Genomic DNA, 27781 nt, shown 5'->3' with positions numbered 1-27781 from the left:
TATTGGCTACTGGCTATTGAACTTCCTTGTTTAGTCCCATTTACGTCATCACGTTCAAAAATAACAGACTTTCAAACAGACTTAGTCCTGTCGTGTGTGGCCAAGTTCGTTCATTCAGAAAGTCTGTCGGACCTCTGCCGAAAGTCCGTCGGGAAGACTGTCGGACCTAGTCTGTCGAAAAGTCTGCATTAGGGATATAGAGAGAAATGTATCAAAACTGGAGGAGTCAGAATCTGGAGCAGTTGTGCATGGCATCCAGTTGGCTTCTATCCTTAAAGTGATTCTAAAAAGGTAAAACTAATTTCTTAAATAACAAACATGGATTTAACCACTTGCCGACCGCCGCACGCCGATGTACGTCCTATTTTTGAAGAGGTATATCTCGGTAACGGCAGCAGCTGCTGCCACAACGAGATATCCATCTCTTCAGGCGGCGGTCGGCTGTACGATAACGGTGGTCTCCGCGGCGGATTCGCCGTGAGATCACCGCTTTCGGTGGCGGGAGAGGTGCCACCCCCCCTCCCGCCGCCCACCCGCACCTTCCGCCGCTTACCGGAGCCGTCGGTAGCGGCGGAGGCAATCGGGTCCTCTTCCTAGCTGGGCATAGAGACAAGTGAGGCTAAGATGGCCCCCACTCGTCTCTATACCATAGGAGGGCGGAAGCGACGTCAAAATGTCACTTCCGCCCATACCTCTTAAAGGTATATTTTTTTTAAATGTCAGATTTTCTTCTTTTTTTTTTTGTTGCATTTTAGCCCAAATATGAGATCTGAGGACTTTTTGACCCCAGATCTCATATTTAAGAGGACCTGTCATGCTTTTTTCTATTACAAGGGATGTTTACATTCCTTGTAATAGGAATAAAAGTGATCCATTTTTTTTTTTTTTTTTAAAACAGTGTAAAAATAAATAAAATCAATTAAAATGAATAAGAAATTTTTTTTTTTTTTTTTAAAAACACCCCGTCACGACGAGCTTGCGCACAGAAGCGGGCGCATACGTGAGTAGCGCCCGCATATGAAAACAGTGGTCAAACCACACATGTGAGGTATCGCCGCGATCGGTAGAGCGAGAGCAATAACTCTAGCCCTAGACCTCCTCTGTAACACAAAAAATGCAACCTGTAGAATTTTTTAAATGTCGCTTATGGAGATTTTTGAGGCTAAAAGTTTGGCGCAATTTTGAAGCGTGACATGTTGGGTATCAATTTACTTGGCGTACCATTATCTTTCACAATATAAAAAAAATTGGGCTAATTTTACTGTTGTCTTATTTTTTTATTCAAAAAAGTGAATTTTTTCCAAAAAAAGTGCGCTTGTAAGACCGCTGCGCAAATACGGTGTAAAAAAAAGTATTTCAATGACCGCCATTTTATTCTCTAGGGTGTTAGAAAAAAAATATATAAAATGTTTGGGGGTTCTAAGTAATTTTCTAGCAAAAAAAACTGTTTTAAACATGAAAACACCAAGTCTGAAAAAGAGGCCTGGTCTTTAGGTGGTTAAATAAAAATAAATCAAATAAATGAATTAAATAAAAAACAATGGAATTGCACAGAGGCCCGCCACCCTCTTCTCAGGCCCCCCCACCCCCCTTGGCGCTCCTGGCCCTTCCTCTCTGTCCAGTGCCCCCATGAGAAGCCACCTCCTAAGGGGGCACTCATGCATGCTTACTCCTAAGCCCCGCTGCTGCGTCTATTGACACAGACAATGGGATCCGGCCCGCCCCCTGCTCCCTTGTCATTGGCTTTAATTGACAGCACTGGGAGCCAATGGCCCCCGGTGCCCCAGCAAAGCCAGCGACACCCAGAAGTGAGGGGAGAGAAGAGCTGCAGCGAATCGAATGAAGGCTCAGGTATTTAAAAAGGGGGTTTGAGGGGGGATGCTGATGCCTAAATATTTTTTTACCTTATTTCAAGGAATGCATTGAGGTAAAAAAATGTTTAGGCTTTAGAGCTACTTTCATTTTTAAAGCTTAGGGGTGAACAAGCTGAAGATACAAGCTGATTGGCTGCCATGCACAGCTGTTCCAGATTCTGTCTGCTCCGGTTGTGATGAAGGTTCCCCCATGTTCTCCTCTATAGATCTTTACCTGGGGAATGATGGTGAGTTTCTTGCGCAGGTCATGGAGGCCGATGGTGGAAATGTCCTGCCCATCGATCACAATTTGCCCTCCTGCTGCTTCAATAATCCGGAAAATGCAGTTGGTAAGTGAAGACTTTCCAGCGCCTGTCCTTCCGACTATTCCCACCTGGGGGGCAGATACAAAGAAATAACAAGAAAATTATTACATTTACTTATTACAATATGGGTGTTTTTTGTTTTTTTTAGTTTAGTCTAGTGTTTCAGTCGAACAGCCAATCAGATTACAGGGAACCTGAAAACACCTGTGCTGTTTTTTCCCTACCCCTTTCTGAAAAGGCTACATTCCTGGCTGCCATACCAATCAAGAGTCACCGACTTGCAACAAGTATGTCGATTCAGAATTACGGCTTATTCCATGTCAAATATTTACTAAGCAGTAAATGCCAAGGAGGATCACACCCAGGCACCAATTGTTATTTTAGGAAGTTGCTGGGAATAGTCTATTGTTGCAGGGTGGATATAAATCAATGATTTAATTTCTTGTGAAAAAAAATCAAAAAAATCAATGATTTAAAAAAATAAATACCGTATATACTCGAGTATAGGTCGATCCGAATATAAGCCGAGGCCCCTAATTTACCACAAAAAAACTGGGAAAACTTATTGACTCGTGTAAAAGCCGAGGGTGAGACATGCAGCAGCTACTGTTACAGCTTAAAAGAGTGGAAAAGAGGGTCAACAATGCCCATCTGCAGCTGCATACCTCCCTGTGTCCCTCCCTGTGTCCCTCCCTGTGTCTATCCCTGTGTCCATCCCTGTGTTCCGTCCATCCCTGTGTCCATGCCTGTGTCCCGTCCATCCCTGTGTCCCGTCCATCCCTGTGTCCATCCCTGTGTCCCGTCCCTCCCTGTGTCCATCCCTTGTGTCCCGTCCCTCCCTGTGTCCATCCCTGTGTCCCGTCCATCCCTGTGTCCATCGCAGCCTACCTGTGCCAATCAGCAGCCTCTTTGCCTTCTGCAGCCTCTGTGTGCCATGCCGCACCTCTCCTCCTCATCTGACAGACGGCGGCCATTCCACTGTTCAAAAGCCGTGCCTCTCTGTCTGTGATAGGCGGAACACTCAATTTCCCAGTAGTCAGTGTTCCGCCTATCACGGACATTCTCTCATCCTCGTCCGTAGTATGAGAATGAGCGGATGTCCGTGATAGGCGGAACACTGACTGCTGGGAAATTGAGTGTTCCGCCTATCACAGACAGGGAGGCGCGGCTTTTGAATAGTGGAATGGCCGCCGTCTGCCTACCTGATCTGCGTGACTCGAGTATAAGCCGAGGGGGGCACTTTCAGCCTAAAAAAAGGGGCTGAAAATCTTGGCTTATACTCGAGTATATACGGTAAATCAGATTTCTTTGATTTAAATCTGATTTTTCTTTTTTTAACTTAAAATGTATTTTTTTAATTTTATAATTTTTTTTTTAAATAAAATTGTTTTGGAGTAAAGATCTATCTATAAAAAAAAAATAGATAGTTTTCTATTTAGGAAACATTAATAATTGAGTTTATTCAGCATGAAATGGAGCTTAGCTATGTAACATGAGGCTGTATATTCTGCAATATTAAAAATTTTGGTAAACCCATTCAATGAATCCAAGCTCTGCAAGCTGAGATAACATGCATTGCATTGATGCATAGCTCCCAACTGTCCCTGATTCTGAGGGACTGTCCCTGGTTTGGGGCAATGTCCCTCTGTCCCTCATTCCTCCTCATTTGTCCCTCATTTTGGTCTGATCTATATAGTTGTATATAAAATGCACTTTTCATCTTTCAAAAAGTACTTTCCAGAGCTAAACCTTTCATCCGATTTCTAAATTGCTGCATTTATACATTTTAAAAACCAATATAAAGGAATAATAGTGGTAAAGAAAAACCCTTGTGGATTTTGTTTACTTTTTTTTTTCAATTCTCCTTTAAGAGGGTGTGGCAGGGGACGTGGCCATATGCCTACATACGTTTGGTAGTAGGTGTCCCTTATTCCCATCTCAAAATGATGGGAGGTATGTTGATGCGCTCACACAATTTCACAGTAACCATGAGATAAAACAAAGTTCAAGGATATTCCTTTATGCCATTGTTTTGAAAATGTATTGTACACTACAAACTGTATGATTGTTTGAAGAGAAATGCAGCTGTACTTGCCTCTAAGTGTGAAGAGGAAGGCTATCAGTAAAAATGAAAGTGAAACCTTCTAAGCAGCTTATAAACCTTGTGATGTTTCTGCACATAGCTTGAAGTGCTTTATTCCTCCATTGAGGAGCAAAATGGCAGCAGGCCGTAAAAGAGACCGAGTTTAGGAATATTTTAATGAAATTCCTCTACCTATGGGTAAAGCAGGTATGCATGCAAAATGCAAGCAAGCAACAAACATCTCTGTACACTACAAACTGTATGATTGAATTTTTTTCTGATATCGCTGTTTTACTAACCTGACAGCTTATTATTCTAAATAGGAAACCTTCATTTTATTTGCAAATATTAAAGATTCCAACTACCAGCGAGAATAAGTCCTTACATTTAAAGAGCACCTGTCATTTCAGATCCATCATGGCAGCACTCGTTAGCGGGCATCCACTCACCTGCTGCCGCCACGTCCCTCACCTTGTTGTGTCACTGCCACATCACCAGCCGTACCATTAAAGTGAATGGAACTGTCGGTGAGTCAACAGCAGATCAGAGGAGGAGCCGCTGCACAACAGAGATGACTTGTTCTTGCTGTTTTTTAAAATTTTTGTTTTAAATCAAGCCCGTTTTACTAGAGATTTAAATCCTGATTTAAAATCGACTTGATTTAAATCAAATCCACCCTGTTTTGTTGTAATTGACTTTTAGGAAATACAAAGAACTAAGTTACCTTCTCCATACTGTTCACAGTACATGTGATCCCATGAAGGACGAGGTCTAGCTCATTCCGATAACGCACTTTGTAGTCCACAAACTTCACAACGCCCTTATCGGGCCAGTTCTCTGGTGGCCGCTGATCTGTTTCCCATAGTGCCTACATGAGGACCAGACACAGAGTTAAGTGTTTTGTGCAGACCAGACTGTTGGCTCTCATCAATGTCTTTGCTATTCCTGTCCTTAGTGTAGTCTCGTAGTCCAGGGGTGCTCAACATGTGGCCCAAGGAGCCCTCTGATGTGTCCCACGACCTTAAACCAGGCAAGCGCACGCCCAGGGTCAGCAACTTGTTGATTGCAATCTGGGCTTGCCGACCCGCCATTGCAGAGCATTAGAGTGCATTGAGCCGGCGCCAACAGCCGAGGAAGCAGGAGCCGCATAAGCCGATGCTTCCCCTGTAGCGTCGGTTCCTGTCCCAAGCAGGGTGATACCAAGTGCACTTCACCTAGGACCTTTCTACCAGAACAATGCGGGCAGAAGCTGGAACAATAAGTAAAGTCAGTCAGTGTATTAAACAACAAATACACTACGCTTTTGCAATGGGCATATTATCAGCTATAAAAGGCTTAACAACTATTAGGCTGCTTTCACACTGACCTGCGGGTGCAGCGCAGTGCACCTCGGCTTTCCTGCGGGTTAGGTGCACCGAGCCACAGACTTCTATTATATCCTGCGGGTTTAGTGCGTTATTTGAAAGCGTACCAAAACTCCTGAATGCAGGAGGAGGATAAAGTACTTGATCTCCCAGAGTGGGTCGTGTCTGTCCCCGTGGGGGGAAGGGAGAAGAGGGTGGGAAGGAGAAAGGGGGGTAGGAAGGAGAAAGGGAGGGTCGGAGGGTAATTTTTTTTCCTCACTAGTTTTGGGGGGGTGAAAAAGGGGAAAGAAGAAAGAAGGAATTGGTTGAGTGGGCCAGGATGTAGGGATTCATTATATAATGCCATTAGGTTATGAATTGAGGATATAGATACCTATGTTATGGAACATTTAAGTTAAAAATGTATCTAAGGGATTGTTCATATGAATATGGTTGTTTAAATAAAGAATAAGAAAAAAAAATGCACCACACTGGCAAGATTTAACCACTCCAGCTCTGGAAGATTTACCCCCCTTCATGACTAGGCCATTTTTTGCGGTACAGCACTGCGTTACTTTAACTGACAAGTGCGCGGTCGTGTGACGATCTACCCAAATAAAACTTATGTTCTTTTTCCCACAAAATAGAGTATTCTTTTGGTGATAATTGATCACCTCTGCGTTTTTTTTTTTCTGTGCTATAAACAAAAAAACAGCAATTTTGAAAAAAAAAATAAAAAATCCCACCGTCATTCATCGGCTGCAGAAGGAAAACGTTATTATGTCATTCAAAACTCTGAACCATGTAATTTCACTGTGGCCCACAACTGGTTACCAATTCACTTAAGTGGCCCCCTTCTTCAAAAGGTCGAGCACCCCTGCTGCAATCCATATTTTGAAGCGGAGTCTTTCCAGTTACATATACCAACTACATTCAAATACTTAGACACAAGATAATGACTGCCCAATTGGGCTCAATGCTCAATACAACTGGCTCAGGAAACAGTCGGCTGGGTTGGATGTGAATTTTCATTCTCCAATCTTAGTGGAACTTGTACCCTTTTATACAGGCCCTTTCAATAAGACTATAAGGATGACCATGGAGTCCTCGCTGTGTGTTTATAGAAGACATGTCTCAGAACGTACCTCGTTCTCCACTTTGATGTACTCATCCACACGCTCCACAGCCACAATATTGGTCTCCAGCTCTGATGTCATCCTGACCAGCCAGTTCAGGGTCTGTGTGATCTATAAAATGGAAACAAACACATACGTAGTAGGTGAGGTCGAAAAAAAAAGACAAGTCCTTCATGTCTAACCTATGTGTGTGAATTTATGTCAGTATTACATTGTATATCCCTGTATGTTGTGGTCATTCAGGTGCTTATCTAATAGTTTCAAGAAAATATTGATGCCCCCCGCTGAGACCACCACCTGTGGAAGGGAATTCCACATCCTTGTCACTCTTACAGTAAAGAACCCTCTACGTAGTTTAAGGTTCAACCTCTTTTCTTCTAATTTTATTGAGTGGCCACGAGTCTTGTTAAACTCCCTTCCACGAGTTGGTACGAGGTTCCATGTGACATGTCCATAGGTTACAGGTCATATATACATAACAGTATAAGTAGCAGAAACTTCTACTGCAGAGGATTATCACAGGATTACTTAGAATTACATCCACGTTAAATCATAAAATCCATTGATCTGAATAGCTTTACCCTCTAAAAGATTTGCAATTCTGGCCAGACTTGTGATCCAAAAACTTTTCCTGGACAGGTTATGAACATCTCTGTAAGGCCGCGTACACACGGGCGGACTGTCTGGCCAACTAAGTCCGTCAGACAATCCGACAGACAGTCCGTCCTACTTTTGAATGAACGGACTTGACCACACACGATGAACAGACAGTCCGCTGAAAGCTTGCGCGATGACGTGTACAGCACGTACGACGGGACTAGAAATACGACGTCCAATACACTGCAATGCAACCTTCGGCCGTGTAAATCCTTTCTGAGCATGCGCCATACTTAGTCCGTCCAACTTGCCTACTCACGAGCGGACTGTCCGCTGAAACCAAAGTTGGACGGACAATATTACGGAAATTCCGAAAGACTTAGTCCGCCAGACTATCCGCTGAAAAAGTCAGCTGAAGCCCACACACGAGCGGACTGTCCGCTGAAACACGTTTCAGCGGACCAAGTCCGTCAGACAGTCCGCCCGTGTGTACGCGGCCTAATACTGCACTGCAATTAAGCAATATAGCATGACCTGTCTATCAGGGATGTGCAGTCAGGAGAGGCAAGTGAGGCAGAGTGGAACATTAAAAAAAATTTAATAAATGAGGGTTGTAGCTTGGTGACCTGAGGTCACAGAGACCCCAGATTTGGGACTCCTTCCTCAGCCTGTCAGAAGCTACATACAGAGCAGCCAGTTTAAATACAAGCTGGCACACTCTGTTTGCATCAGACTGAGAGGATGAGCTCACAGTGCCTCTCCTCACTTCGCCAGAAGCACTGAGCTCAATGGACAGCTTGGAGTCTTGGATCAATGGTAAAGTACCATTGGCCCCAGCTGTCCAATAAAAATGCTGCAATAGAGGCATGCCTCTCACTGCAGTGTCATGGAAAAGGGCATGTATCTAAAAGACAAATACGCCCTTGTAACTTTGATCATCAGCAGTATATAGCAGTCTTGTGACTTCTATCAGTATCTGGTAAAAGCTTGTAGGAGGAGTTTTCATTCCCCTCTGATTGTCCTGTGAGGCTGCAGGACCCCTGACCCTCCGACTGGACAGTACTGATTGGCCTGTGCTGATCACATGCACCCTCCCAAAACGAAAAAAAAAAAACTTTCTAGCAATTCACACCAAACTGAGCATGTGCAGAGTGACTCCAAAGACTGTGTCTTATCAGGAGGTAGACTGGGGACAGTAGAAGAAAGGGGCGGATCAAAAGGCCTTTTTACACAATGCTTTACAGGTGCACAAGGTTCTACAGTGAGTATAACAAGCATGTTTTACTGCATATATACAGACTGGTTTTACTGTTGTGGGTTTAGTAACACTTTAAATGTAATTTACAGCTGCTGCCTCACATAAAGACACTGTGCCCAGGGCAGCTGCCCCTCCAGCAGCCCCTTAGTTTTGACCCTGGGGAACACCCTCTATTTTGACCATTCCTGTAAGCATTGTTCAATTGAGTTATGATTGGTTTAGGGTGGTAGCTTCTCCCTCTCCCAGTCTGAGTGCTGTTTGGTTATATGTAAAGATTTTGTTTAATGTAATATATCTAGATACAATGTAACAGTTGAATGTGACTATCTACTACTAGCTACACCATGACTGACACAGTACAGGGCTGGATATTTTATGTATATCGTTATTAATGGTATTGCTAGTGCTATCACCTGATGTCAATCTATTTTGGTGAAGTGGTCCTTTATCACACATTTCTACACAAAGGTGAAACATTGTTATGTGAACTTTACTTAGTTCCCTGTACAGTAGTTAATCGATGGTCGACTAAACAGAACCACTAACAGAGGAAAATAGCGAAAAATAGAGTTCATTTTTGGAATATTCTGTTTAAACAGAGAAATATTCTGGTCTTTGGTAACCAATCCATGTACAAGTGTTATCTATCTAGTGCACATGTCAAAATAAAAATGAATTTGATTGACTGTCGTGTACAAGATGAACTTTCCTGGAAGACAATTATAAATCATTAGTACAATGTCACGTCATTAGGACTTACATTAAGGGCTGAGGAAATAGACAATCCAACAGTCCCGCTGTCCACCGTGTTACGAGCCAGCACCGCAAAGAGGGCAGCAAAGAAAACCGCGAGGTTACCTACGAACTCCAGACGAATGGCCAGCCACCTGTTGAAGATACGTCACATTTCCATGTATAAGTTTTCATAATAATTAAGAATGGGGTTTTCCATTTTGAGTGGAGAGATTAAGAAATTCAACAGTTTACTGGGTTTTTCTCTCCAGGACCTCAACTGGATGTACTACAGTTATATGAAAAGTCATGCTTGGTTTTATATCTAGGCTTCCATGGTCAAACCTCACGTGTATGAAACAGGTGGTGAGATTCTACAGCATGGCTGCGCCCGGCACCGTCTGGTGGTAATCTGGTTAGAGTTCAGTCTCATCGGATTTCTTAAAATGAATGTAAGTTCATTTAAATGTGTCACCATGCATTTTTAAATAGCTCCATTCAATTGTCTCAATAACAGAGCGAACATCATTGCAAAAAAAAAAAATCAACATGGCAGAATTTCTTCAACTCTATTCAACTCTACTTCAACAAAAACTGTAAACAGGGAAAAATTCTGGTTGAGGGCTCCATATTTCCAGTGTCCATTACTATCACCAGCACTGGAAGACACAGCCCAAGGTATGACAACAAATTTAGTGAGAATGATCCCTCAGAAATGACAACCAACCTCAGCTGGTGACAGAAGACAGAGGACTGGACTCAGCTTGTTACACCAGAGACTCAGCTAAGAAACAAACAGGACTGGCCTCAGCTGGTGACACCAAAAGCTGATCTAAGGAATACAGGAGTTCTGGACTCAGCTTGTGACACCAGAGGTTCAGCTAAGAAATACAAAGGACGGACCCCAGCTGGTGACACCAGAGGCATAGCTAAGAAACAGACAGAACTGACCTCAGCTGAAGACACCAGAAACACAGCTAATACAGAACAGAGGATGGACCTCAGCTGGTGACACCAGAACCTTCAGCTAAGAAACCGACAGAACTGACCTAAAGCTGATTTAAGAAATAAAGACTGACCCCAGCAGTTAACATCAGAGGCTCAGCAAAGAAACAGACAGGACTGACCTCAGCTGGTGACATCAGAAACACATGGAAGGAAGACACATACCGAATTGTCCTGTCTAACAGTTCACGTTAAAAACAGGGGTTTCGTTTGCACACATTTGCAAATACGTGCGTAAGCTGCAGAGACACTTCACAGCACCCCAGTGTACTGCAGTCCTAACTCTATACATTTTGAGAGCCTCCATTGTAGGACCACCTATATAATAATGGATAGATTGAGGGCACGTATGCTTGGAGGGGGGCCACTATTCCTTGAAGATACAGGGACGCACTGAACACCCATAAAATAGCACAATGGCAGTGGTGTCCAGTGGGCAGATATAGGTTGGGGTGGTTGCCGTTTGTTTGTACAATTGGTTATGTGGTGGTGGTGGTGGGGGGGTGCACTGGACACCTTTGCTGCCATTGTGCTATGGTGTCCAATCTTGTACAGTGGGTATCCTTGTACCTTTAAGGAGGGGTGGGCTTCCTCCAGGTATACCTGCCCTCAATCCATCAATTATTATATACTGTATGTGCTCCTACTATGGAGGCTCTAAAAATGTATAGAGTAAAGACTTCAGATAATACTGGACTGCCATGATTTGGCCTCTGTAGCGTATGCATGTATTTGCAAATGTGTGAAAACGAATTCCCTGTTTTTAATGTTAATTATTAAACAGGACATTTTGGTTTATTGCAAGCTGGCTGGTAAGTTGAGCTGGGATTTTTTCTTTTTTTTTGTTTAAGAAATACAGAGAACTGATCTCAGTTGGGGACACCAGAAACTCGGGTAAGAAATCAAGACTACTGACCTCAGCTGGTGACACCAGAAGCTTAGCTAAGAAATACACAGGAGTGGCCTCAGCTGATGAAGCCAGAACCTACAGAGGACTAACCCAAGCTGGTAATACCAGAAGCTTGGCTAAGAAATACAGAGTACTGACTTTAATTGGTGACACCAGAAGCTTCGTTAAGAAATAAAGAGGAATGACCTTAGCTTGTGGCACTAAAAACTCAGTCCTGACCTATCACAGCTGCGCTGGTGGTTGGGTGGGAAGTGGATCGTATAGATCCCTGAGAATCCTAAAAGGTCCAGTATTTAGAGTGTATGTAAATCTAAAATATTTTTTGTAGTTTTGGATTGAGTAGGGAATGATTAAAAACCCTGCCAGGTTATTTATTTATTACTGTGTGTGTCCGATCAGGAAATTCTCCTTTAACATCATATCAAAGAATAAAACATGGAATCAAAGGACATCTCCCTATGGTACATGGAAATTCCCTTTTCACTAGAACAGGTGTGAAGATTTCCCCCCACCTCCCAAGTATACCATTGTAGATTTTTCATAACTTTCCGTAGTAGAGAGACAATGCTCACCAGAACAAATGAAATGGAAAAAAAATCTCCCGGGTGGGGAGGGATTTTACACCTGGCAGAGATTTTAACACTTCCCTGGCCCATACTGCAATAAACTGACTAGATGGCTTCGGGTGAAGTTCCACTTTTCTTGTGTGCAATACCTGTTGGAAACAATCCAGGAGTAAACACTCTTCTGATTGGTGTCAATTGTGTCTTCATTATGTTGGAGGAACCTTTGCTGATGTCCATAAGCACGGATAACCGACAGGCCAGACACTGTCTCCCCGAAGTGGGAATAGATGGGAGATCTTGTGACAGAATCCAACCGCCGCAGTTGTCGTGAAGTGGTGACATAAAACCTCTAAATACAAGAAATAAAAACACTTTTTATCATATAGCCCAAGTGTCTGACACACGATAAGATGGAATAAGGGACCTTATCAAAATTTCTGGAAACTCTGTGCATGGATTATAAGGTATATAACACTGATACACCCTCACACCCCTGTTGATTGGTCAGAAGACCAAGATTGCTTTGTGATATGTTAATTTCTTCCAAATCTGTTTTATAGGGTGAAAGGGCAAAGATTTTCATCAAGTCTCCAGAACAAAAGTTGGATTAGGTGGATATCTGCCTGTAAAGCTATGGCTTGTACTATGAATTGCTAGAAACCCCGCGCAGGCATCAGGTCCCCTTACTGCATTCTGTCATCATTTCCGAGCTTGTGTAGATTCCTGTAATGAGTGGAGCCCAATGTTGCCATTCCTTTTTTAAATCTATAAGGCAATTAGTCTATGAACTACTACATCAATGCAGCAACGTTTCGCCTGTCCATCTTACATGGCTCCTGTCTGATCACAGAATAAGCTAAATGTGATTGAGGAACTATTGGTAGCTCTTCCCAGGAGGCATGAAAAGTAATCTTAAAGCAGGGTTCCACCCTAAAGTGGAACTTCCGCTCATCGGAACCCTCCCCCCTTCCGGTGTCACAATTGGCACCTTTCAGGGGGGAGGGGGGTGCAGATACCTGTCTAAGACAGGTATTTGCACCCACTTCTAGGCATAGACTCCCAAGGGAGTCTATGCCTCTTCCTGTCCCTGGGGGACACACGGGTCCCAGTGACAGCGCGGACAATTCCTATTGCGCTGCGCGACTCGTGCATGTGCAGTAGGGAACCGGGAAGTGAAGCCGCAATGCTTCACTTCCTGACTCCGAGCGATCGATCGGCCTCGGCTGCCGACATCGCTGGATCCTGGGACAGGTGAGTGTCCATTTATTAAAAGTCAGCAGCTGCAGCATTTGTAGCTGCTGGCTTTTAATAATTTTTTTCACAGTGAAATCCCTCTTTAAAGACAGTCTTTCTCAACCTTTTTACCCCAGGGGAACCCCCAAAATCGTTATTAGGTCTCGGGTAACCCATTCTAAAATGAAATCAATGGGGGTAAATAAGAAAAAAAAAACTACACTGGAGGTCAGTAGGAAGAGTGCCACCCTTACAAATGATTAAAAAAGAGCATTGATATCATACTGCTTTTGGCAAGTGGTGTTGGCTATAGAACTATGTGGGCACCATCACATTGGGAGGTCCATCAGCCACAGCTCAAAAAACCTCCAGCAACCTCTTGGGGAACCCTAGTTAAGAATGGCTGCTCTAAAGCCCCGTACACACGAGAGGACTTATGTCCGACAGACTTCCGAAGGAGTTCCGTCGGAGTTCTGCCGGAGTTCCGACGGAGTTCCGACGGAGTTCTGACGGACTTTTCGGCGGAGCGGACTTGGCCACACACAATCACACTAAACTCCGACGGATTCAAACGTGATGACGTACGACTGGATTCGGATACGGAAGTTCATAGCCAGTAGCCAATAGCTGCCCTAGCGTCGGTTTTAGTCCGTCGGAATAGCATACACACGAGCGGAGTTTTCGAAGGGACCGGGTCCGGCGGAGTTCCGTCGGGAAAATTTGAAGCATGTTCCATATTCTAAAGTCCTTCGGACTTTGGCGAGTCAAAAGTCCGTTGCAGCCCACACACGATCCAATAGTCTGACGGACTCAGTCCGTCGGACTTTAGATGTTGAAAAGTCCGCTCGTGTGTACGCGGCATAAGCCAAATCCATAATGCTGGCCCTTCCCCATTAAGGTCTGGTCTTGTGATTGGCTCCCTTTTCCAGTATCTTATTTAGGACTTGCATTGATGGGCTTTGGGGTTACGTCAGTTGTATCAGTTGGAGATTAGTTTGTTGTGCTTCTGAGATCATTCAGAATTCATTGATAGTAGCATTTGACCTGCAATTGATCCTCTGACTTTCTTTAAAGCGTTTTGTTACCCGAACATTCCATATTCCTGATACACGCATGCTGTACCACGTACTTGTATGAATAATACCCTGTTCTCTTTGTATTGCTTCCTCTGTGTGATATCCCTGGTGTTCCTGCCAGGCACTCTGCTTTCCCATTAAAAACCAACCACACTAAGTAGGAGAGCACACCGTGGTCAGTTCTCTAGCTGTGCTGAAAACTCCTGCTCTCCTCCAATGATCAGACCTGCCCTGACATGCCGCTGCTGCACAGCCATTCACTGGGAAGCTCAGTATACTGCTGCTTCCCCCCCCCCCCCCCCCAGCTCTTACACAGCTGAGAACAGAGAGTATGTGATCACTTATAAAAAAAAAGGGGGGGGGAGGTATTTATAATGTTTTTTTTATATCTATACAAAAATGTTTTGCCTTGCATTTCTATTTTAAACGGAATGGGTTGTTTTACAAGGTGATCATTTCCAATCACTTTAAAGCGGGAGTCCACCGGGACTCCGCGTTTTTTTTTTTTTTTTTAAAAGCCAGCAGCTACAAATACTGCAGCTGCTGACTTTTAAATAGTGACACTTACCTGTCCAGCGCGCCCGCGATGTCGGCACCCGAAGCCGATCGCTCGCTCGGCTGCCGGGTCCCGCCGCCATCTTGGGTATGGGAATCAGGAAATGGAGCCTTTCGGCTTCATTTCCCAGTTCCCTACTGCGCATGCGCGAGCCGCGCGGCGCAATCCGGACGGTCCCCGCTGCCTCTGGGAGCTGTGTGTTTCCCAGCAGGCAGCGGGGCACTTGCTAAAGGGGGCGGGGCATTGCGGAACGGGGGCGTAACCTACGCTCGTTCCGCAGACAGCTAGCCCGGAAGTGGGTGCAGTTACCTGGATTATCCAGGTAACTGCACCCCCCTCCCCCCTGAAAGGTGCCGATTGTGGCGCCGGAGGGGGGGAGGGATCAGATGAGCGGAGGTCCATTTTAGGGTGGACCTCCGCTTTAAGCAAATGTTGCATTTCCATAGACTTGTATAGGAGGGCAAAACCCACTTAAAGTGAACAAAAGCCTGTCGACACAGACCCAGACAGTGTGGTGAAGATTTTCCCCAGACCACATCAGGAGGGGTTGGCTTAGGGGAAGATTCCAGAACTGGCCAAGGAAGAAAGATGATGATACAATCCTGTCAACATTTTCAGAGAAAGGTCTGAACAATTCACCTTCCTATATAAAGGGCAAATAGTTTGGATAAAAAGAAAATAGTTATTCAGTTTACCTGGACAAAATAATAGAAAATGGCCAGAGGGACAATGATGGCGGCAAAGATGGGCGTGGCCAAGCAGATGACAAACAATGTGCCGACGACTCCCAGTATGCAGGATATCCAGCTTCGGAATGACATGGGGATGGTCTCATCCACCGTGAAGATATCCTACACATCAATATATTTCAAAATGAACATTCATCATAAATACACTTATATAAATCTACACTTCTACAACATTATCTTAACATGATTATTTGTGTGGTTGTAACATTTATCTTTCTTGCTGTACCATATTTCCCCATTTAATAAAATGACTATTATGAACCTGCAATGCTGAGATATTTAAACAAAGTCCTAATTGTCCTTCAGAGCTATGGCTCAGTACCGATCACTCACTGTATTCATTCATAATTGAAGCATAGTAAACTGGTTTATCTTGTGAAGGAACAGGAAGCCACTCGGCACAGAGCACTTCCCATTAGTTCACTGTCCAGTGCAGCTGAGACTGCTGAGAAAGACTTCTCTGTCCTCGGTCCCTTTCTCTGTCCCAAAAGTGAGACATCAGGGGTCTATTTAGACCCCTGATATTTCACCAAAGCTTCCCAACAGGGTTCCTAAAAAAAATGCAAAAAAATAACTACTGACACTGTCCTCTGTATATACATTGGGGCGGACTGACCATTAGTGCACTCGGCACTGCCCGGGGGACAGCAGGGGGCCCCCTAAGAGGCTCCTAGTACTCTGTTTTGATCCTGGAGCCCAGTACCAGAACAAGGCACTCAGGATATATATATATATATATATATATATATATATATATATATATATACACACACACACACACAATGACCGTTCCTCTGTAGCACTAGCAGCCGGCACTGGCATCTCTCCCTACTGAGCCTGCACACATCACACAGAGAGAGCTCACAGAGGATCCTCCTCCTCGGCTCTGATATATACAGACAGGAGGTAGAGGAGCCGGGGAGGAGAGATATCCTCTGCAAGAGCTGTGCTGGTCATCTGCGGTGTGTATATAGTTTGTTGATAGGGGAGGGGGACACACCGACACAATAACCAGGAAAGGGGGGTGTCAGGATGCACACATTGAGAAGTGACGATGGGGGTTGCTTTTGGAGAATAGTGTGGTAGTGTGGGGAGATTTCAAATCCAACCACCCTATTAACACAAGTCCTTTACCCTCCAAAAGTATCCCGCAGCATATATCCTCTAAAGCCCCATACACAGTATCAGTTTTTCTGCTGAATTTTTCCTTCAGATTTACCAAAACAATATAATATGAGGTCAAACCTTAGGAGTTTCAATGTGTATGCAATCAGGCAGGCCCTTGTACTACATGGTTTTGGTAAACCTGAAGGAATAAATCAGCAGAAAATCTGAGTGTGTGTGGGGCTTTACATTCCCCAAACTCAAACAGATGCTGCTTGCCACTCGTCCCAGGAACCCCTCTCGGTGCTCTCGTCCCAGGACCCCCTCTCTGTGCTCTCGTCCCAGGACCCCCTCTCTGTGCTCTCGTCCCAGGACCCCCTCTCTGTGCTCTCGTCCCAGGACCCCCTCTCTGTGCTCTCGTCCCATGACCCCCTCTCTGTGCTCTCGTCCCATGACCCCCCCTCTGTGCTCTCGTCCCAGGACCCCCTCTCTGTGCTCTCGTCCCATGACCCCCCCTCTGTGCTCTCGTCCCAGGACCCCCTCTCTGTGCTCTCGTCCCATGACCCCCTCTCTGTGCTCTCGTCCCATGACCCCCTCTCTGTGCTCTCGTCCCATGACCCCCCCTCTGTGCTCTCGTCCCAGGACCCCTCTCTTTGCTCTCGTCCCAGGAACCCCTCTCTGTGCTCTCGTCCCAGGACCCCCTCTCTGTGCTCTCGTCCCATGACCCCCCCTCTGTGCTCTCGTCCCAGGACCCCCTCTCTTTGCTCTCGTCCCAGGACCCCCTCTCTGTGCTCTCGTCCCAGGAACCCCTCTCTGTGCTCTCGTCCCAGGAACCCCTCTCTGTGCTCTCGTCCCAGGACCCCCTCTCTGTGCTCTCGTCCCAGGACCCCCTCTCGGTGCTCTCGTCCCAGGACCCCCTCTCTGTGCTCTCGTCCCAGGACCCCCTCTCTGTGCTCTCGTCCCAGGACCCCCTCTCTGTGCTCTCGTCCCATGACCCCCTCTCTGTGCTCTCGTCCCATGACCCCCCCTCTGTGCTCTCGTCCCAGGACCCCCTCTCTGTGCTCTCGTCCCATGACCCCCCCTCTGTGCTCTCGTCCCAGGACCCCCTCTCTGTGCTCTCGTCCCATGACCCCCTCTCTGTGCTCTCGTCCCATGACCCCCTCTCTGTGCTCTCGTCCCATGACCCCCCCTCTGTGCTCTCGTCCCAGGACCCCCTCTCTTTGCTCTCGTCCCAGGAACCCCTCTCTGTGCTCTCGTCCCAGGACCCCCTCTCTGTGCTCTCGTCCCATGACCCCCCCTCTGTGCTCTCGTCCCAGGACCCCCTCTCTTTGCTCTCGTCCCAGGACCCCCTCTCTGTGCTCTCGTCCCAGGAACCCCTCTCTGTGCTCTCGTCCCAGGAACCCCTCTCTGTGCCCTCGTCCCAGGACCCCCTCTCTGTGCTCTCGTCCCAGGACCCCCTCTCTGTGCTCTCGTCCCAGGAACCCCTCTCTGTGCTCTCGTCCCAGGAACCCCTCTCTGTGCTCTCGTCCCAGGAACCCCTCTCTGTGCCCTCGTCCCAGGACCCCCTCTCTGTGCTCTCGTCCCAGGACCCCCTCTCTGTGCTCTCGTCCCAGGAACCCCTCTCTGTGCTCTCGTCCCAGGAACCCCTCTCTGTGCTCTCGTCCCAGGACTCCCTCTCTGTGCTCTCGTCCCAGGACCCCCTCTCTGTGCTCTCGTCCCAGGACCCCCTCTCTTTGCTCTCGTCAAAGGACCCCCTCTTGTCCCAGGACCCCCTCTCTTTGCTCTCATCCCAGGATTGATTTTTGATTGATTCATCCCTAGCATTTTTAAATGTCAGCCAGACAATGTATTCCTCATATTGTATATAACTTTTATATACTCTTGTGATGTGGAATAACAGATTTTTAGTTGCACACTAAGGCCCCATTCACACTTGTGCGACTTGCCAATAAGTTGCACCCCATGTTTCCCAATGAGTACCGTTCATATCTGTGCAAACTAAAGTCACAGTGTATATTGACCCTCCAGGGCTTTCAGGGATGGGAACGAGCTGGGATTCTTACCCTCTCAACTTTATGAGAAGGGTGTACTTGAATCTTTTGATCAGTTGGTTAAGGAATTCCTTTTGAACCCTAGATGGTTCTTTCAATTTTAGCAGCTGCTCCATGGCCTATATGTCAATTTTTTCCCCCAGTCCCAGTCTTGGAAAGAGTGGTTCAGGCAATTGTTATTAAAGGCCTAATATTCGTTACATATAATTCTCTACTACAGTGCCCTTCTAATAAGTTTCACTGCCCATCTAGAGAAAAATGGGAGCGCGATATCTGTCCTATCTCTGACCATGTCTGGGAAAGGACTCTTCGGGCTCTTCCCCTTGTATCTTTTTCACCCTCATTTAGATTAACACTATTTTATATATTGCATAGGGTGTATAGGACCCCAGCATTTTTGTTTAATATTGGCTTAACAACTGACTCGGCTTGCTCCAGATGTGGCAATCTGGGGTCATTGATACATTTACTATGGCAATGTCCGAAACTCCAAAGGTATTGGGCAGAGGTTGTGGGTACACTTAATGGGATCTTAGATATGAATCTTTCAGTGGATCCTTTAATGTGTCTACTGGGCTATCTTTATATCTTAGTGCTTAAACCACCAAGTGGTTTACTGTTGTAAGAGCACTTTTGTGGCTTGAAGACAAATTGCCATTAGGTGGACCTCCCCGCACCCTCCGACTATATATGATTGGATATTTGATCTGAATAGATTCATTTCCTATGAGAGGGATTTTTTTTTTTAGGAGGAATCTATCTTAGCCCTTGTACACACGGTTGGAGATTCCGACAACCAAATCTGTTGGAGTAATTCCGATGGATTATTTCCGGAAGAGGTCCGGAAGTGATGTTGCATACACACGGTTGGACAAAGTTGTCGGAAAATCCGATTGTACATAACGTGATGACGTTATTTCGTTACGACGGGACTACGTTCAGGCTAGTAGCCAATAACTTTGGTCTAGGAATATGATCTGAGTATGCGTGGCACTTTGTCCGTTGGAGTAGGCTACACATGATCGGAGTATGTCCGATCGGAGAATTTTGTCGGAAAATTTTACGGACAAGTTGAAAACTTGGTCCGTCGGATACTCCGACGGAAACAGTTCGATGGAGACCACACACGGTCGGATTATCCGACAAAACGGTCCGATAGGATACATTCCGTCGGAATCTCCGACCGTGTGTACAAGGGCTAAGAGGTTTGATACTATCTGTAAACCGTGGTTTGACCATATGGACACGGGACTGAGGTAGGAGGTACGATTATCAGAATGTGGATGTATGGGAGGAAGGGGAAAGGAAAGCAATGAGGTTTTTTTTTCTCCTGTGATGTTAAGGATATTTATGAGTTGAGGGCAATGTTTTTTTTTTTTCTTTGTTTTTGTGTATATGTTGTTGTGATATTAAAAAAAACAAAAAAAAACAACACAAACTTTAAAGTAGTTCCTGCACTACTTTGCTCCAGCTTTCATGTGACTTGAAGGCCATGGACTTCAATTCAAACCCTCAAAAGTCCCAATGAAAATCGCAAAATTGTTAAGTCGCACAAGTGTGAATGTACACTAAACTGACCATCTCAGACCTGGGGGTCCTAGTAGATGATAGTTTCAGCAATAGCATGCAATGCCAAGCTCCTGCTAACAAAGCAAACAGAATATTGACATGCATTAAAAAGGGGATCAACTCCAGAGATAAAACGATATTTCTCCCGCTTTACAAGACTCTGGTCCGGCCGCACCTGGAGTATGCTATCCAGTTCTGGGCACCAGTCCTCAGGAAGGATATACTGGAAATGGAGCGAGTACAAAGAAGGGCAACAAAGCTAATAAAGGGTATGGAGGATGTTATGAGGAAAGGTTGCGAGCACTGAACTTATTCTCTCTGGAGAAGAGACTCTTGAGAGGGGATATGATTTCAATATACAAATACCATACTGGTGTCCCCACAATAGGGATAAAACCTTTTCCTGGAAGGGAGTTTAACAAGACTCGTGGCCACTGATTAAAATGAGAAGAAAAGAGGTTTAACCTTAAACAACGTAGAGGATTCTTTACTGTAAGAGCGGCAAGAATGTGGAATTCCCTTCCACAGGCGGTGGTCTCAGGCGGGGGCATCGATAGTTTCAAGAAACTATTAGATAAGCACCTGAATGACCACAACATACAGGGATACAATGTAATATGGACATATAATCACACATAAGTTGGACTTGATGGACTTGTGTCTTTTTTTCGACCTCACCTACTATGTAACTACGTAACTGATTATGGTAGGTTACTGCATGTTATTACCACTTGCAAAATGTTAACAAGTTAGCTCCAATATCCATTAAATATAAACATGACAAACGAGAACATGGACTGACCTTGGCGAACCTGTTGACAATTCGCCCAGTTGGAGTTGTGTCAAAAAACTGCATAGGAACGTGGAGCATGTTGCGGAGGAGCTGTACATGAAGAAGCCGTGATGCACGCACTGTACCAGCAGCAACCAGAAATGCACCAGCAAACACGAAGATTCCTACAAGGGTCAGACATCACCACTTTATTATCTGCACAGAATTAGTTATTGAAGAGCGGTCTTAAGGCTGTTCAACGCCAAGCCTTAAAGGAAAACTCCACTTTCATAAACAACATTAGGTGAGCTCAGGTGAGGACACCGCTGGACTCCTGGATAGGTGAGCGTAAAGATGTGTGTCCCTTAACCACTTCAGCCCTGGAAGGGTTTACCCCCTTCCTGACCAGAGCACTTTTTGCGATTCGGCACTGCGTCTCTTTAACTGACAATTGGGCGGTCATGCAACGTTGCACCCCAACAAAATTGACATCCTTTTTTCCCCCACAAATAGAGCTTTCCTTTGGTGGCATTTGATCACCTCTGCGATTTTTTTTTTTTTTTTTTGTGCTATAAACAAAAAAACAGCAACAATTTTGAAAAAAAAAAAGTATTTTTTTAATTTTGCTCTAATAAATATCCCCAAAAAATTTATAAAAAAATTATTTTTTTCGCAGTTTAGGCCCAAATTTATTCTTCTACACATTTTTAGTAAAAAAAAAAAAAAAAAAAAAATCGCAATAAGTGTATATTGATTTATTTGCACAAAAGTTATAGTATCTACAAAATAGGGGATAGATTTATAGCATTTTTATTATAATTTTTTTTTTATTAGTAATGGCGTCGATCTATGATTTTTATCATGACTGCGACATTATGGTGAACACATCGGACACTTTTGACACCATTTTGGGACCATTGTCATTTATACAGCGATCAGTGCTATAAAATGCACTAATTACTGTGTAAATGACACTGGCAGGAAAGGGGTTAAAGATTAGGGGCGATGAAGGGGTTAAGTATGTTATGTCCTAGGGAGGTGTTCTAACTGTGGGGGGGGGGGGGGGGTGGGCTTCCGCTGACATGACAGCGATCACTGATCCCGATGACAGGGAGCACTAGATCCCTTTCATGTCACTAGGCAAAATGGGGAAATGCCTTGTACGCATAGGCATCTCCCTGTTCTACCTTTCCACACCGCAATCGCGGGCTGCCGGCGAACATTGAGTTCCCTTGACCCGTGGGCGTGCTCCCGCTGCAAATTTAAAGGGATGTATAGGTACGCCCATTTGCCTGCCTGTGCCATTCTGCCGACGTACATCTGTGTGCGGCGGTCGGCAAGTGGTTAAACATTGGCTTCAGTTTGTCCTTTGCAATACTTTCATTTAGAGTGCTTCTTTAACATTGGCTTTTTAGCTGACAAGCCTTAATATGTGGCAACACTGTTATCATAGAAAAGATGATACTAAGTGTAAGAATTAAAGATAGTTGTAGACGGCTTGGCAATACTCCCAAAAAATGTTTACAAAATATAATCTTAAATTATTGATAAATATGTCTGGGGCATAATTGGAACTAACTTTAGGATTGTACAACAATACACAAATATATACTTTATGAAGATGTGTATTACTTACTAACAGGTGTTATTAAGCGTGACAAACATATGTATATAAACTATTTTTTGAATGTGGGTTTGTCTTTAACCACTCGCCGACTGCCTTCTGCATATATACTGTGGCAAGGTGGCTTGGCTGCGCAAACCGACATTGGTCTGTGCATGTGGTACTGCGGGCGCCGCGTGCAGTGGGAGCTTGACAGCGGGTCCGGCAGACTCAATGTCCGCCAGCCACCCACAATTGCCGCAAAGAGAGGCAGAATGTAAACAAGGCGGATCCCCATTCTGACAGGGGAGGAGAGAGAGAGAGATCAGCTGTTCCTAGTGATTAGGAACAGCGATCTTTCTGTTCTCTACTCCCAGTCAGTACACTCCTTTCACATATAGAAACACCTCCCTAGGGAACACTTAACCTCTTGATCGCCCCCTAGCGTTAACCCCTTCCCTGCTAGTGCCATTTATACAGTGATCAGTGCATTTTTATAGCACTGGTCACCAAAAAGTATCACTTGGAGTCAGATTTGTCCGCCGCAATATCGCAGTCCTGGTAAAAATTTGCTGATCTCTGCCATTACTAGTAACAATAAAATAAAAAGTCCCTAAATCTTTCCCCTATTTTGTAGACACTATAACTTTTGTGTAAACCAATCAATATAAGCTTATTGCGATTTTGTTTTACCAAAAATATGTAGAAGAATACATATTGGCCTAAACTGATGAATACATTTGTTTTTTTATTTTTTTATTTTTTTGGGATATGTATTATTATTTTTTTCAAAATTGTCAGGTTTTTTTTTTTTTTGTTTATATATCTTTATGTCTCACTGTGGACGAATCTAGCACCCTTATCCTGTTATTTTTGGAGTTATAGTTTCTGTTAGCTGGAGATTTGATTGAAACCTTATTTTTTTCTGCATCCTACCCTTGTTTGTAGTGTAGACATGTCACTGGAGAAGTGATCGAGGGGGTGTACATCTCACCTAGGTTGCGACATAGTGTGAGATGGTAAATCCAGGATGGATCAGTTTCTCAGCAGCGATATGCTGTTGAGTGGTTAAGTAATTTTGCCGGGCCTGGGTTTATATGGAATGGCAGGTAGGTTTGGTAGAGGGACCTGTCATTCCACATCCCCCGATCCAGTTCTGGGTTTGGGATCAGGTGAGCTTTGATCCTAATTAGCCTGGGAAGGTAAAGGCTCTGCAAGGCCTGCAGGTGATTGCTCCCAGCCAGGGAATGAACAGCCTGTATGTTGAAGGAAGCTGCAAGCACAGACACTGCTGGAGCTAAAACCCACCCTGCGATATCCAGACGAAAAGACGCTGTCTTTATAAATGTCAGATAGGTGAGAAGAACCTGTTAGTAAGCGCCCAGCCGGGCTAGGTCTTTTGTTTATTTTGTTGTACTTAGAAAGCACGGTGTTGCTGTATGTTTTGTTTGCTGGACTGTTTGTACCACGAATAAACGCCAAGATCTGCTTCATATATTCCAAGTCTGCTGTGAACTGTGTCCAAACACACCCTACCCCGGGAAGATCCCTTACAATTGGTGTTCGAATGCGGGCAACAGACGGTTGCTAGGGGCAACGGTGTGGACAGACTTGGCTACAGCTGCTTATGTCCTGGGTGAAAGCTGCATCTAAACTCCAAGAACAGTCCAGCAACATGGAGGAGATGCTGAAGCAGTTTATGCAAGTGAGTTTGCAACAACAGCAGGCTCAGACAGAGGCCAATAAACGACATGAACAGTCCATGGCTGCACAACAGCAGATGATGGCTGCACAACAACAACTTCTCGAGCACCTGATAGCAAATCGAGAGGCGCCTGTGGTTGCTAATCCACCCACAGTGGAGGGAGCCGCTCCAGAAAATTTTTTTGGGAGAAGGACTGTGCAGAAAGCGCTGCAAAAGATGACTGCTGAGGACGATGTTGAGGCCTTTCTAACAATATTTGAGCGCGTGGCTGAGCGAGAGAAGTTACCAGCCGCTGAATGGGCAGAGGTAATTGCGCCCTATTTAACAGGTGAACCTCAAAAGGCCTACTATGACCTCAGTGAGCAAGAGGTCAAGGACTATACTCGGCTAAAAGCAGAGATACTTGCCCGACTAGGAGTTACTACTGCGGTCCGTGCCCGGAGGGTACGCAACTGGAGCTACAGTCTGGACCAATCAGCGAGGTCCCAGATGTATGACCTAATCCATTTGGCAAGAAAGTGGTTGGAGCCAGACACTTCTACTCCTGCACAAATCCTAGAGAAGATCGTGATGGATCGCTACCTCCGAGCACTTCCTACTGACCTGCAACGCTGGGTGGGACAAGGTGATCCTAAGGATGCAAACGAACTTGTCAACCTTGTGGAGAGGTTCCAGGCGACTGAGGACTACCTCCGTGATGTTCCTGCAGCATCTTCACCTCCCCGGAGCGCCAGACCTGTGCCGTCAGCTGGTAAGAGACTTCCATCTATTGGGGGAGTGTGGAGGGCTGCTGATGGAGGGATAAGGGCTCAAGTGGTGTCTCAGGGACAAAAGACTGGTGATGGTCCCGGGTGGCTAAGGGGCTCTAAAAAGGACTCCTTGCCAAGGAGACCAGCCCCTATCCAGTGTTGGAGATGCCATGAGGCGGGACACGTGTCTGCCCATTGCCCTCTTACCTCTGAACCCATGGAATGTGATGCTAGCCGGCGCCAGTCGCTATTTGCGGAACCATCTTGTGCTGCAGTTCCTGGACTAGAGACTGAACCGCAAATCTGCAACATCACAATCAATGACTTTCCTGTTAAAGCGTTAATGGACTCAGGAAGCCTCGTAACCTTGGTGCATGCTAGCCTGGTGGCTGGGGACTTAGAGCCTAACAAGCATATGAGTGTTGTGTGCATACATGGTGATACAAAAGTGTACCCTATAGTGCGGGCTAAAGTCGGGACTAAACAAGGCACCGTACAATATGAAGTGGGTGTGGTTAAAAACCTCATGCATGATGTAATATTGGGCCGCGATTTTCCGTTATTCTGGGCTCTCTGGGAAAAAAGAGAAATCCCCAAAAGGAGTGAGGATACCTCTAAGGAGGTTGCCTTGTCCGCTGTGAATGATAAAAGTATGCAGGATGAAAATGATTGTTTTCCTTTGCAGGTCCTGGTTGGGGAGGAGGATCCTCCCACTGAGCAAAATATACTAGACTTAGAGGTGTCTAGGGATAATTTTGGGGCTGCACAATTACAGGACCCCACTCTCAAAAATGCGAGAGAGCAGGTTACTGTTATGAATGGGGTACCTCAGGAACCAGATGCTGAAAAAAGATTTCCACATTTTTCGGTGACTAATGATCTTTTCTATAGAGTCAATAAGATTAAGGATGAGATTGTGGAACAGCTTCTGGTACCTAAGCCGTACCGGCGTCAGGTGCTTGACATGGCTCATAACCATGTTCTTGGGGGACACTTGGGGACTGACAAAACGAGAGAGAGGGTTCTCCAGAGATTTTTTTGGCCGGCCATATATGATGACATTAAAAAATACTGTGAGTCGTGCCCCACATGTCAGGTTAATGCCCCAGTGTCTCATTTTCGCAGTCCTTTGGTTTCGCTCCCTATTATAGAGGTGCCTTTTGAGCGTATTGCCATGGATTTAGTGGGTCCCATTGTAAAGTCAGCTAGAGGACACCAGTATATTTTGGTAGTCATGGATTATGCGACCCGCTATCCTGAGGCTGTACCCTTAAGAAACACTGCATCTAAAACAATTGCACGTGAGTTGTTTTATATGTTCTCTAGGACTGGGATCCCCAAAGAAATCCTAACTGACCAAGGTACGCCATTTATGTCAAAAGTAATGAAGGAGTTATGCAAACTATTTAAAATCTCACACATCCGTACCTCTGTATACCACCCCCAGACGGACGGATTGGTGGAGAGATTTAATAAAACTTTGAAACATATGTTGAAGAAAGTGGTGGAAAAAGATGGTCGTGACTGGGATCATTTATTACCCTACCTCATGTTTGCTATTAGGGAAGTGCCCCAAGCGTCCACCGGGTTCTCACCATTCGAGTTGGTCTATGGTCGTCACCCTAGGGGTCTACTGGACATCGCAAAAGAGACATGGGAGAATGAGTCCACCCCATACAAGAGTGTTATTGAACATGTAGCACAAATGCAGGACCGTATAGCCACTGTAATGCCCCTCGTAAGGGAACACCTCCAGAGGGCTCAAGAGGCCCAAAGTAGGATTTACAACCGGTCCGCAAGAATCAGGACATTCAACCCAGGCGATAGGGTCCTTATACTAGTCCCCACTGTTGAGAGTAAATTCTTGGCGAAGTGGCAAGGTCCTTATGAAATTGTTGAAAAGATCAGTGAGGTGAACTACAAGGTGCACCAACCAGGTAGAAGGAAGCCTTTCCAAGTTTATCACATAAACTTGATCAAGCCCTGGAAAGACAGGGAATCCTTGGTGGCGACAAATACTGTTAATAATTTGTCACAACCAATCCCTCCAGTCAAGGTAGGTGATACTCTATCAGTGTCACAGAAACAGGAGGCTCAGGAATTTCTACAGAAAAACAAAAACAAGTTCTCTGACCTCCCAGGGCGTACACACCTCATCCATCATCACATTGAAACTGAGCCTAGAAGCAGAGTAAACCTTAAGCCCTATAGGATACCGGAGGCACGTAGGGAAGCCGTATCTGCCGAGGTAAAACGTATGCTTGCTCTGGGGGTAATTGAGGTGTCCCAGAGTGAATGGTCCAGCCCAATTGTGCTAATCCCAAAGCCCAATGGAACTTGGAGGTTCTGTAACGATTTCAGAAAGTTGAATGAGATCTCCAAGTTCGATGCGTATCCTATGCCCAGGGTAGATGAGTTAATTGAGAAGTTGGGTAACGCCAGGTACATAACCACCCTCGATCTCACAAAGGGCTACTGGCAGATTCCACTGTCTGCTGAGGCTAAAGAGAAAACGGCATTCTCTACCCCTGATGGACTATTCCAGTATGTAGTGATGCCATTCGGGTTACATGGAGCGCCTGCAACTTTCCAGAGGTTGATGGACTTGATTCTGCGACCACATCGTGATTACTCAGCTGCCTACCTCGATGATGTGGTCATTTTTAGCCCTGATTGGGAAAGTCACCTCTGTAAGGTACAGGCCGTGTTGGATGCCATAAGTGATGCGGGGTTGACCATAAATGCCGAGAAGTGTGCTCTAGCCCTAGAAGAGGCCAAATATCTGGGCTACATTATTGGGAGAGG

The 27781-nt window shown here is 45.3% G+C and overlaps 1 protein-coding gene across 1 annotated transcript in view; it reads right to left on the bottom strand.

Moving 5' to 3' along the window:
* ABCC2 (ATP binding cassette subfamily C member 2) overlaps positions 1 to 27781 on the bottom strand; it is a 110718-nt gene that overhangs the window by 14334 nt on the left and 68603 nt on the right. The window contains exons 23-29 of the mRNA XM_077455477.1: positions 20950 to 21104; positions 15370 to 15525; positions 11959 to 12158; positions 9357 to 9483; positions 6751 to 6852; positions 4987 to 5130; positions 2089 to 2247 (exon numbers count right to left, since the gene is read on the bottom strand). Coding sequence (XP_077311603.1) covers positions 2089 to 2247; positions 4987 to 5130; positions 6751 to 6852; positions 9357 to 9483; positions 11959 to 12158; positions 15370 to 15525; positions 20950 to 21104 — 1043 coding nt within the window. The remainder of the gene's footprint in view (positions 1 to 2088; positions 2248 to 4986; positions 5131 to 6750; positions 6853 to 9356; positions 9484 to 11958; positions 12159 to 15369; positions 15526 to 20949; positions 21105 to 27781) is intronic.

The sequence above is a fragment of the Lithobates pipiens genome, unplaced genomic scaffold, assembly GCF_037356315.1.
Source record: "Lithobates pipiens isolate NorthernLeopardFrog02 unplaced genomic scaffold, aLitPip1_a1.2 Scaffold_25, whole genome shotgun sequence".
Lineage (NCBI taxonomy): Eukaryota > Metazoa > Chordata > Amphibia > Anura > Ranidae > Lithobates > Lithobates pipiens.
Note: the sequence above shows the minus strand (reverse complement) of the source record. Positions and strands in the feature narration are given on the sequence as shown.